The 13,915-nt window shown below is 37.4% G+C and overlaps 1 protein-coding gene across 1 annotated transcript in view; it reads right to left on the reverse strand.

Moving 5' to 3' along the window:
• VGLL4 (vestigial like family member 4) overlaps nt 1–12,860 on the reverse strand; it is a gene marked incomplete at both ends in the record, with an annotated part of 70,795 nt that extends 57,935 nt beyond the window's left edge. Inside the window, one exon of the mRNA XM_079540607.1 lies at nt 12,797–12,860. Coding sequence (XP_079396733.1) covers nt 12,797–12,860 — 64 coding nt within the window. The remainder of the gene's footprint in view (nt 1–12,796) is intronic.
• Nucleotides 12,861–13,915: the final 1,055 nt, after the last annotated feature.

Raw genomic sequence — 13,915 nt, forward strand, 5'->3', positions numbered from 1 at the left:
TCAGAAGAGCCAGCTACCTTTTTCACACCTGCCTGTTTTTCTCTGAACACAAAGCGTACACATGGAACATGAATTTCATAAGTTCAGCACAATTTTTACAGACTAGTAACTACACTCTACTTGCACTGCAGTCACTAATCTCATTATTTACTAATAGGTAGTCACAGTTTCCTTTTACACAGTACTTTCTCTTACTGTTTTCTACACGCTTACTGAAAACTGAAAGCTTCAATGACTTCAGAAGCTACTGAACTACTTATGCTGACTGAAATTTCTCTCCAGTTGGACTAACACCAAAGAAAGCCATCACATTACATTTGAGTGTCAGTATTACACAAGTTGCAATACTACTAGATAGGATAACCATCTTGGATTTAAAGCCTACTCGATTGAAGTTTTCTTTGCCTGATAGAAGATAGAATTTTTATCAGGAATGAGTGCAGAGGAAACAATCATAAGGAAATCAATCAGCCACACCAGCCAGCACAGCAGTTGGCTTGGGATTAAATATAAAGAATGGTATTTGGGGACTATTAGAGATTATTACATATTAGATAATTTGTTGCATTTAGAATAAAAAATGACTATTAAAAAAGAATGACACAGTTCAGTGAATTGTACTGCATAACAATCAAAATAAATTCTGCACCTTTGGATGTCATGGAAAAAACTTGGGTAATATCACTTACCAGAAACTCAGCAAGATAGTGATTCCAGATAAACAGCTGGAATTGCAGAATGTCAGTAGATGACAGTGGGACCTCCCAAGTGAAACAACCACATGCAAAATTAATAAAACATCAAGTTCTTGCCTTCACACACTGACATGTTCCCACCAATACACACATTCCTATTGAAAAGCCTGTTCTTTAACTTATTTGGTTGAGCTGCAGTAAACTCTACAAAGACTTGAATCAATTTGAACGGTTGTATATTGATGCAGTGTGTGTTAATTATAAGAATAAACTCTGAACTGATTCTATTTGGTCATCATAAAGGTTTGTAACAGTTCCACTAAGGTCAGCCTTTGTGTTAGTTTCCAAGCTGATACAACACAGGACAAACAAAACGTAAAGGGCTATGAAATCAGTACCTGACTGTTTAAATAAATTCTGATTTCTTTGCAGTTGTGGAGAATTCTGCTTTACCATACCCAGTGTGCATAGTGGAAAGGAGTCAAAAGAAAATGATATGATGCACAGAAACAGTGATTTGATTTCATAGAATGGTTTGAGTCGGAAGGCATCTTTAAGATCAGCATCTAGTTCCAACCCCCTGCTACAGGCAGAGACACCTCCCACTTCAGAGACTGAATTACAGAACGCTGCTCAGCAGTGTGTCCACCAGTCAGTGACAGGCAAACATCTCTGACCCACATGGGGAAAAGAGCCTAACTGGCCCAGGTGCAAGGCAGTGCATCCGAAAATTGGGGAAGTAGGGAGGCACGACCCGCTCACCTCCTTCCAAAGGTAAGGATCAGCTCATCTACTGAGCCTCACCTCAGGCACTCAGCTCCTGCAGATTTCTGGGCTCAGCAGGAACTGGACCTCAGAGTGAGAAAGAAGCACTCTACTGAGAAGTAGGAGGGCAAAGGCTCAAACAGCCCCTTGGAAATTCACACCACTGCAAAGAAATTGTGCTAAACATGTACTAATGCAGGGCAACCTATCTCCTAATTTCTCCACCCCTGTTTTACTACAGTTCTCACCACATCTCTCACTGTTAGCAATACACCTTCAAAAGAGCAAATCTCATATTGCAGCGAGGTGCCTTTCACTTACAGCTGATGGCCCAAACCTCTTTGTTCCACTTTTCTGGGCATATCCTGAAACCAAGTATCTTCAAATTATTTCTTGCTATTTCAGCAAAAGGCTGAAAAAACTCACACTTAAACAAAATAAACAAACAAACAAACAAACAAAAAAATAAAGCCAGAAGACTGGCATATTACTTAATTACTGGCTAAAAGCATCTAATATTTAAAATATTTCACTGCATTAGTACAAGTAATTTCAATGCAATTTCTCAGAATTAAAATAATCTGTTGTTTTACAAACGATATTAAGTGCATTTCCTCACATTAACACCAAAAGCATGAGGACACCAGTTCATAATGAACATTTAATTAAATAGTCAGACCATGAACTTAATTCCAACAGCGAGTTGTGTGTTCATTTTCAGCCTGCAATCTATTGCCCGTGTGCACAAACCAAAGGACTACAGAACAATTCTGTCCCTGCAACAGCAGGTAAAAAGCAAATCCAAAGAAAGACTTCAGAGACTTATCACAAACACCACAACTCATTTGCATGTTCTGGAGGGCATAAAACAATTGTATGGATTAGGAATGAACACAGCTCTCACATGTGCAAACCTCATGTGGAGAATTATGCAAAAATTGCCCAAATGCGTGCAACCTTTAACACGTGGCTGCCTTCTGCAGCTGCCAGGACACAGGGTTATCAGCAGCTTGTGATCCTGAGGTATCTTTAGGTGATATGTATATGTGTGTGTGTGTGCATCCATCCATCTTTTCAGAATTAAAACTGTTATAAGCCATTTATCAATATTGATTCATTCTTCTGCATTTGCAACAATTCTAATTTTAAAACAGCTGCCAGTTGGTCCTAAATACAAGGTTTCAACTATTAATTTTTCACAGCCTCAGTCTGAATGCACAGCTGACTGTCTCATTTGTACACAGACAAGTACTCTCTAAAAGCTGCTTGTGGGTCAAAAACAAGAAGCCTTTTTTTCTGTTTTATCTTTTGTTTTAAATGAATGCATGTGTGCAAGTATTTTCTTTCATATGTTTGCTTTTAAGCACCGGCTTAAAAAAAAAAAAAAAAAGCAAGAAATAAAACAGCTCAAAGCAAAATTCTTCTCCCAGAAATGTAAGTACACAGTATGTAGAGAAAACCAATTAAATTTTGAAAGGTCAAGATCACAATATAACAAATTTAAGGAAGAAGAAAAATAAGAAAAAGATTAACATACAGCCTTTCTAAAGCTCCTGTATCTGCCACTTCTTTTCATAAAATAATGGTTAGAAAAATTATAAGGAAAGGTCTGAAGAAGAAAATTTGAAATCTTTGAAATCTTACCAGCACCGCTGGAAATTATGATCTCACATGAGTGCATATGATTCTACCTCTACAGTTACAGTTATTACAGAGAGGTTCATCACTGCAGCCCAATGTCTACCACCTCATATCGTGCTGGCACATCACTTTCTGGCTTCTCATAACCACCAAAAACTAGCACAGGAAGGTCGCACAAATGTTACATCCTGCTAGAGATCACCTGAGTGATCATTACTCTGCTCTACCAGGAAGTTCACCTCTGGCAGTCCTTAAAAGTTTATTCTGGCTTGCAACATTCACTCCATTCTGGACCCATGCTCTCAGAATTTCCTTAAAGATACAGCACTGCAGGGCAGCAAGCATACAGCGATCCTGTTTGGAAAGTTACTTAGAAAGGCTCGAGCGTTATCAGAAACAAAAGTACACTGCTGTTGTTAACAGCTGAAAGAAATAGTTAAGGAGAACAGAAGTGCTCTCATTTGAACACCATCACATTGCTAGGAATGAACAGCCAAAAGCAGCAGTGAAAACCTACATTTTTCTACTGTCATAATCTCTCACTACCGTTAACATCATGGCACGACTGAAAACAGACAGCAGCATTAATGTTTCTGCATTAAGGTCAGTGGAACAGCACATACTACCACTAACACTGTATTTTGAGAAGGAAAAAGAACTTTAAAACAAATTATCAAAAGATCCTACAGAAATATGCATGTAAAAATAAACAGATTACCAGTAAAAAAATAAGGTTAGATAAGAAGATTTACACTGAAGGCATGTAAGAGTAAAGACAACTAAATAAGATCCAAGTTATTACTTCAATGTGGCACTGTGGTTATCAAGTGGACACAGCAATTTATTTGGTGCTCCTCTACCTATAGAAATCAAGATGTTAAGTTTTTTAAGGGAGTATTAAGTGCAAGAAACATAAGTTTTACCTCTCCCGAATGCAGGAAAATTCTTGGAACCTTCCAGCAAAGCTCCTGGCTGAGAACCCAATATTGTGCATGATTATTAATAAGAATTATTTTATTAGTAGCGGTAAAATAATGGAATTTTCATACAGCAGATTGACAAAATATGTGCATGTATGCCAAATGATGGTGTGAGTTACATCACAGAGTAAAAAGTTATGTTACTGAGCACCATAGTAAGCACAGTAATAATTCACATATGTAAATCTGCTGCATATCCTTTCCCACAATCCACAGCCAATCTATGAAATAAAGTCACAAAATACTTTTAGGAATCCCAACACAGATTCAACACCCGTATTACATTCCATCACAGTTACGTGAGGCAGGCTGAACTGATGAGCTTCGGGTGCGAGCCAACAAGTAACTGTCCATGGCTGAGAAACAACTTCCTTCCAATACCTGCTGCAGACTTCTGCTGGTCACAGGATGCACAGCTCTCATATAGTAAAACATCTCTTATTCCAACAGGGAAGCAAATTATGACTCTCCCTAAAAACACATTAGGATACAATTGTTTCTGATTTTAAAAGCTAACAGTTCATTTTAAGCTCTCCCTGAGAGAGAGAGCTTATAGCTTACTTTAACTTCATTCCTTTCTCTGATCTTCTGTGGACAACTTCTTGCCACTTTCAACAAGATACCATTATCTGGGTTTCCATGTGTGTTTTTTGTCGTTGTTGTTTTGGGGTTTCATTTTTTGGGTTTTTTTTTTTTTTTTTACTATCATACATGAAGAAGCACAGCAAACGTTTTAGATGGAAATTTAATTATAAATACTTCTTAATACCCAGTACGTGCTTCGATATACTGTTGTAATACAAGGAAACATGAAAATACACTACTTTCAACCTGAAAGATTCTGCCTTAAAACTATGTAACAACTTGTTCTAATCATTCATAAGATTCTTCTTCTTCTGACACTATTTTCCTTTTGAAATACACTTGGTAGTTATTATAAAAGGGGTTATCACGTCACATTTGGGTGAGTAACTAAAGAAGTTGAAAAGAAATTCAAGAAATTTCATTCCTGATGTCGAACTACATTCCAATTCTTAACTACGCTGGCATGCTCTGGGAAGCAAGGAGCTGGTCTGTTCAGAAAGTTAAACTGACCTTTAAAGGCAAAACATCTGTTGAGAGTCATGAGAAGCTCAGTCCAACGGATTAAGGCAGCTGAGGAGACGTTAATGTAAGCAGTTATTGCTGTTACATTGGATGAAGTCTACCAAGTACCATAGCCAGGAAGAAGCAGATGGCTCAGAGGTTTCAATCAAGATTAGATAACTGCCTACTTTAAAAAGAAAAAAACAGATTTGTATTAAAAGGATAGATTAAAAATTTGTAAATTTTCTTTACACTCAAAAAGCAAAATATCCACTACTTTCTTTCATATTCAAACCATGAAATAATTGATGCTCTTAAGTTTTTTTTCTTATTTCATCAATTCAAAACAACTTTCTTAAGGACTACTATAGACGTTAATACAACAATTCTAAAGCTAATTAACTATTCAACTATACTTCTAATAATAGAGCTCACAATTTTGGTATATAAGAACAGTTCTTAGGCAAATGTGGCATAACGAAACAATCTGTGTTGTGCCAGCATTATACAAAACATGCTCTGAAATTGACTCAAAGACTGAGGCCCTTGCACAGTAAGCCCACAGATTTCAATCAGAAGGCCAACACTGCTGAATTTTAATGTATTTGAAATACTGACCACTGTTGGAATGACGTTGTCTACTGACAAGGGCAACAACTACTGAAAGAGGTTCTCCATTTATATCATAATTAGGAGGTAAATTCACCATGAGGGACATCAGGGTTTAAAAATATATATATATAGGAGAGGTTATAGATGGAGCCATAGATGAACTGTGCTCTTTTGCTATTAGGAGCCAGATAAATCCTGGTTCTAAGGAACGCCAATAACGGCCAGAGATTTATCATAGTAAAGCTATAGCTTAATACAAGGATGTTCCCACATGAAACAAACAGACAAAAGAGGCATAAACCAGAAAATAAAAGCTGTCACTACTGCCACAGTTACAGGAAAATTAAGCCTGCTGCATGGGATAAAATGAATCAATTTTAAAATGAGAACACAAGAACGCACAAAAGCCTTTCTGTCCAGCTACCCTTTAGAATTTCTCTTACAGAACAATGAATACATGCAAAGCAAATTTAATTCCTGCATTATCAAGGTATTATCATCAGACACAATATTGTTGTAGCAGATAGATAAGAATGCCTTGTAATACAGTTAAGGATTTTTTTTTGAGACAGATTTTAATTAATGAGTCCTTAAGTTTAAAATCGGAGCAGAAGTAAAAACAAAAACAACAACAAAGGGTAATAAATCACTTCACAACTTGCCAAGTAACAATCATTTCTCCTTTCAGGCTTATGGATGACAGACATTTCTGTAGTGGCATTGTTTGTAACTACATTAAAGATTTCTCATAAGAATGATCCAAGTAAGTTCTTTTTTGGTTCGACAGCAAAAGAGGGCCATTTATAAGTAAATCATTTGGGGGTTTGCTTCTTGGGGAGAAATACATTCTCTGCGGCCTGAAGCAAAATATCAGTTTTTGCTTTCTAATCACAACAGAAGAAGAAGTGAATCAGTATAATATCCCACTAGATAACCGGCTCTATTCTTTCATTTCATTAGCCATTAACTAGGACGCTCATATGGCACTGGGAAAACCCATGTTCAGATCCCTCACCTTTCAAGTCAGAATCTCAATGGCAAACCATAAATAAAGTCCAGGTTATCAGCAAGGGAAGAGAAAACACCAAACATATGCTCATTAAGAACCTAGATCTATATCTATTTACAACAGGACTCCAAACACATTAGAAACATTTCACTGAAGAGTGCAGAACAGAAAGAGGAGTCAGCGACCTCAATTTTAACACCACAGTCCTTGTAAAGAAATTAACTTCACAACAGTAAGACTGCTTTAACATACTGTATAATACCAATGTACTTAAATAAAGTCATCATTTGATCCAGCATAAGGTCGTTAAATCAAAAATGAACATAGTGCTTTCTGAATCCTCCTTTCCTAAACACAGGCATTTAATTTCCTTCCAGCAAAATGTACTTCCTTATTTGCCTACTTGCGTAAACAAAATGAAGAACTGTTCCATTGCACCAAAGACATTCTCTTTCCCAAAAAGTCCTGCTTTGCCATCTGGAAAATGAGTAACAGTCACTGCAGAATGTATGGCATCTGGTGGATAGAACCTGAGCAATGGAGGGACAGCATGCCTATTGACAAGAGCCAGCCAGGAAGTTGTAAAGCGTTCCTACTTCTTACCTTTTCAGACTCCAGGATAAGAGCTTGCAATAACTGCAACACGATCAAGTAAGAGAAAGGACAGATAACAGAAAATAGCCCAAATCCAAAGTATTTTCTCTCTAATTCTGCCCTAACTGAGAGTGCACTAACTTTTCATGTGTGACACAGCATGTGTCCAAGCACGCCCTGATTCTCTGCGTTCTTACAGATATGGAAAGAAGATCCTGGGAAAGCATCCTGTATTTCACGAGTCAGCCTGCAGCACTCCTAGCTGAGGAGCAACTTGGTTAGTTTTTTAATGAAATAAAATAATCCACTACATTAAAATGGCCAGGTTTTCACAAGCTAGTATCTTCTGCCTAGCTGTAAAAAATCCCCCATTTGCGTCGCAATCACCCACCATAAAAAAACAGAACAAACCCACAATGACTGAGTAATTTTCCCCATATTTTTCCCCAGGCTCAGACAATAACAAATATTTAGTTCTGTAGAACAGACCAAACCAAGCACAAAGTCCCAGATATCCTGTTTCAGAGACTACAATCATTTAGAAGCATGTGCATTGACAAGTTCCACATGCTTGTGTATGTGCTATCATGCTTAACAATATGGTATTCACTCAGCTGCAGTTTTCAGAGCAGCGGTTGGTATCTGATGACAAATTCCATTCTAGCAAGAAGATTCTTTTCCCTCTCTGTGCCAAACAACATTTAAAGAGATAGTGTTTCAGCAAACAAAATTTCCTCGGAGGTAATGCCACCAATCACTGCAAACATTGTATCACCAATTAGGTAGACGGGATTCGGAAAGAAAAGACTTATTGTCTGGATGACGAGGGTCGGAACTCGGAGCAGCTGGTTTGTGCCCAAGCCACACTGGCTCAGAAAGCATCTGCTATGCTGAAGGATGCTACAGCATGTTTATCAACTGTACCCGGATAACATCTTCAAAATGTTTTAGAATTAATTTTAAAAATACATATTTAGACACTTTGTTCCTGAAGGCATTACCATCACTCCACTGAGTATGCTAATGGTGTTCTAGTGCTATTAAAATACATTTAGGCGCCAGGCAGACAACAGCCCCATTTTCCAGCCTATTTAACAAGTTGAAAACATAGTGCTACTCATTCTTTATTTCCTTGCTACAATAAACTTTGAGGGAGAATAAAGGGTGAAGTTTTGTGGAGATAAGAGTACGGGGGTGGGAGGGAAGCACTTCAAGGAATAACTTTTCCCTTTTAACACTCCTAATTTCAAGAAAATCCTAAGAATGATGAGATAGCCCTGATATCACTTCACAGAAAGCTCCTCTCTGAACATACTAAGGTCAGCTATAAAGTGTTTTTGGAAAACAAAGAGCAGAAGGTCAGGAATTCAGCCATTTGAGTGCTTTATGGGGAAAAAAAAAAAAAAAGGAAAAAAGGTGAACTGATACTTAAAAATACAGAAATATTAATATTTTCCTAGTCTATATGGTTCATAAATCTAAAAGCATAATACTACACATGTCATTACTCACAGTACTTTATTATTTAAGGCTTTTGGTATTCATGCAGCACCAACAGATGACTCAGGCTGCCTTTCAGTGATTGAACCACATATGTTTTTCCATCACACTGCTACCAAGCAGAAACATCACACTTCCATACTTCTCTTCTTTTCAGTACTAACAGATGAGTTATGCCACAAATTCTGCTCCAAAACTAACAGGACTCCGTCTTTCCCCATCACTGATTAAATAAATGACTAACTGACAAATCCAGTTTTAACACCTTCAATAGCTGCTGAGGGATTACAAACATAAATATTACTGCTTAGGAATCAGATTTTCCTCCAAAAAGCTTAAGTTTCTGTTTTGCTAAACACAGCAGATAAGCTCTGACCATAAGAACAGGTTTTAATTCATAATAATTATCCATCTCTTCATTGCAAAATAGATTAGGGCTGAGATTTTAAAGCACAACAGTTTTTCTGTATTAGACATACCAACTCTACAGTCTAGCTTAATTATTTGAAATTGATTAAACTAAGCCACATAAAAGGAACTACTGCTGAAGAATAATAGTCACCACAGGCAAGGAGTGCAGAATAGCAATTCCAGGCTTACATGTAGAAAAAGAATATTGCATGCAACTCCTCCACATGTTCAAGAAGAACAGCTTAATCAAAGATCATCTTTCTTTTAAATGTAGTCCTCTATTGCAGGGTTTCAAAATGTAAACGAAGACTCAGTTGTTATGGAAGCAGCACAATGCACCAGAATGCAAAGCTATTACCCTCAACATTCTTGTGCCATTTATGAGCTGTTTCCAAATCTTTCATTTCCTTGTGGAAGTATATTGTCTTCTGTTTCCAAAAACAGACTTTTCATTCTGTTATCCTGAGAGGGTAAGAAACAGCACGTTTTTTCTCTCCTCCATTCCCATATTCATGAACTGGAATTGCTCATTGGAAGGACGTATGAACAACACGTTACAGGACAAATACTCAGTGTTTGCAATGCATTCTGTGTGTCCAAGCTCTTATCAGCTTCTGCCCTCAATATTTTTTCTCAATAACAACATTATGCTTTTATATCACTTTTTATAATTGAAAGACCAATTCTCAAAATCCTTATTTTTACATAAGATAAATACAAAATAACACTTCACAGTGTTTGAACTCTGCACAGTTATGGGAGTTATGGAAAACTGCACTTCCAGTAATGAGTTACTAAAATATTACCATCTGAAACTGTAGTCTTCTCAAATTAGCCACTGTAAGTACTGAAGATATGAAAGATCACTGCAATTCCAGTAAGCATGGTTTAGGGAAAGAACAGAAGAGCAGTATCAAAAATCTCATAGTAAACTTGACTTTTGCATCTCCACAGGAATCAACATTTGGTGAGGTTTCTAGCTCTGATAACATTAAAAAGACATCATGCATACACAGGCCTTACAGATGTCCACTTCATATAAAGCCCACTGAACAAATTAGGGGGGAAAAAAAGCACCAAGCAGCAACACCTTACAAATGCCACCTACAGATGAAGAGCTGCACATTACCTACCCTGGAACAGCTGCTCATAAACAGCACTGACTTCCTACATCCTTTCCCTTCTCCTCTGGCAGTTCAGTGATTAGTAACAAGTCTTCAAGTGACAAATTAGCTCTTGCAAATCTTATTATTTACCTTAGATAACCACAAGCACATTTATGAGAAGATTTACTGATCCATTGGAACCTAACTACTCATCTCTTCAGAGCCTCCTCATGTCAGGAAAGCACATGGCTTCTGTTGTTGTGTCTCTATTCAAAAAACAAAAATATTTCAAACACGAAATGTATGAAGGGCACCAGGAATTGTCCCTTAGACAAACTTCTATTCCAGCACAAAAGTAAAAGGCTCTGGACAAGACACTAATGTTTTTATTACTGTGCATTGTGACTGGGATATTAACAACTAGGTAGAATTCAATATGGGGTATACAGATATGGAGAAGAACCAGTGCTAAAACTGCAGGGGGGAACGCCAGGCACTTCACTGGAAAGCTCAAGGATGTCTGCCCAATTCAGGCCTAAGGCTAACTCTTAGAATCCATTCTGCAACACAATGTGAGCAACACTTGCTGGTACAATTTGCACAGGTCAACAAACAAAAAAAAGTTCAGCCCATTCTGGCCTCGGCTACCATTTCTTCCTTCGAGCAGCTTTTCATACAACAGCACGATTGGTGCACAGTGCAGTGTGCACAGCAACAGGACAAACTCAGAGACGATCTAAGTCAGAAGCTGCAGAGTGGTATAAATCTAATTAAGTCGAAGTAGTAAAACTAAAGGAATGTAAATTAGAACCAGACACACACCAGCTTCCTCACATTCAAGTTGCACTGAATCAGACTTCCTCTGAATTCTCAAAATCCAGCCCAACATTCCTACCCCATGGAACTCAAAATCAAATTCAAACTAGAGAACTTAGGCAGTAGGCAACAACAACAACAAAAAAAAGCATCTCAAACTTAAGAAAATTGATAATGCATACTAAAAATATGCGAGGACTACTCCAAAAGTAGTGCCTCCAATTTTATGTAGTAAAAATAAGTAGTCAAAGGAATACAGGCCAAGCTTTTGTCCTCCCTGCAAATTTGCAAGTTAGCTTACAAGAGAAATTTCCCAAGCCAAAATCAGAGAAATTTCCTTGAGACTTTCACTGCTGTTCATTGTACTCATAACAGTCAATAACTGTAGCATTAAACTAAATCATCCCACTGTAGTGGCATTCAGTACAAATCCAGTCCATACCTAGCAGAGAAGTGAACATGAAAGAACAACAACAGCAATACTCATTATAAAACATAGAGACAATAATAGAAAAGAGCTCATGAGAGTATAAAACCACCACTGCTCAAATTTCTTCAATAGTGAGCTACTGTTATCTTGAATATTGAATGGACAAACATGATGGAACTTCATCTTCAAACACAGTGTTTGTTTACTACTGCAAGTACTTCAGTGAGGTGATTAGCAACAGCGGTAATGAATTCTTTTATAAAACATTCAAAGCTTCCACTTTTCAAAAAAAAAGTGCACAGAATAAAAGAGCAAAGATTAAAAAGTGGAATTCATCTTAAGAGGTGACGATGCACAGAAGCTGCACACAAAAGCAGTTTAAAAGCCAGAAGAGCATTTTTCTAGTTAGCATCTATTCAGGTTGATAGCCAAGAAACATACACTACTCAGAAAAAAACCTGAAAAACAGAGTTAATACTCATGCTCCATTCTAAAAAGTACAACTGCAGTTTGCCATAAATGAAAACATCCTGCTGACATTGGCTAACACATGTTGGACACTTAATGTGAATGCTAAGAGAAGTGAAAATGCTACCCATACGATTGCCAACATGTTACTCCACTGCTACAACTGACATTTACCAAGCTGACATCCTGTGCTCACCATTTATTAGCACTGAAAGGAAAGTGAAATGCTCATTACTAATTCTAACAGTTTATCTCCTAGTTTTTATGAGCTGGAATCTTTGCTCATCCATCCATGCACACCCAGTTATGTGTTCTTACAAGAGAATAGGCCTAACTTCAAACACTGAGGAGTGTGAGCTCTCAAATCCTCCTTAGCTGACCAGCAGCTCCACTACAATTTCTTTGTCTACTAACAATGCAAAAGTAATCAGGAAAAGTTGAGCACCTTTCTATAGATGGGAAAGCACATTTTTAAAGTGATAGTTTTGCATACTAAGCAATTTACATGCATTATATTGCTTTTGCATTTGAGGAAGACCATGTTTTAAGGGCTTCTAGAGACATCTTCCTACATATCAGATTCAAAAAGCTACAAAAATGAGCAAAGCCAACTCCTAGGCTAATACACAGTGCAAACATAAACATCTGGATCCAGGAAATAGAGAACTAAGTTTCAGACTTACGCTTCTCATCATCAGCATGTACCAGAGAGGCTGCTCTTGATAAAACATCCAATGGAGTCTCCATTCCTCTCTGGATCCTGGAAAATTCAGAGAAAAGGTCTTAAATATTACAATGCTTTAACAGTACACAGTTATTCAGTCACTAAACTACAAATACTAGAAATCCTATCATCTTGCCTGCTGCATTTTTGAAGGTTTTCTTCCTTTCCACATGCCTTCCTTCCATCCAGACAGTCACATGAGACAATATCCAAAGATGCAACTTGCCTGGACAGGTGGCCCAATGATCCATATTAGCTTAAGATTGTTTTAGACTCAGAACCTTCAATAAATTTGGACCCCATATTCTCCTACGCCCAAAGTGAAATTATCTAAAGCTTGTAAGCTATTAAGATGCTTTCTTACTTATGAATGTATGGTCAAGCCTTCAGTGTGCATCTGTATGCCACAGACAGAAAACTGTGACTTACATAATCACCATCACACCTCAGTAACTTCTTGCACCTGTTCTTTCCCCACACAACTCATATTATTCCCATACTGAACAAATTAACGCCATCCCACAACAATGTACATTTTAGGAGCTTACTAAGCAACAGCCTCTCCCACAAAAAAAAAAAAAAAAAGTTAATAAAGTTTATGTAAGTGTTACATAAATGGCTTCAAAACCAAAATGTTTTCTGTGTAAAAAGATGTGAAAGTGAAAGTAAAGAGGAGAGCAGCACATTGTCAAGATGCTTTCATTGAAAGGCCAGCAACTTGTATCTGTTTTACAATAAGACAACTGCAGAGAGAGAACTGTTAGGAAAACAAATAGAGGAACAGAGACAACCCTAAGACTGCTCACAATGTCTTTGTTGTTTTGTTTTTTATTTTCCTTCCCAAAGCCTGTATGATAGACTGCCATAAAAACTGCTCACTGTAATTTTCTATTTCCAAATCACACTGAAAAGTAAGAAGAGAAAAAGGAGAAAAAAGGGAAATCTCAAACATGTGTATATGGGCTTAACAACAAGCACATGTTTGGGAAGCCATTTCTCTGACTTTGCACTATGAATGATAAACCTCACGATCCTCCCTCTCTCTTCCTAAATAAAGTCAAAGACTCTAAAATCAATC

The sequence above is a fragment of the Tetrao urogallus genome (assembly GCF_951394365.1).
Source record: "Tetrao urogallus genome assembly, chromosome: 10".
NCBI lineage: Eukaryota > Metazoa > Chordata > Aves > Galliformes > Phasianidae > Tetrao > Tetrao urogallus.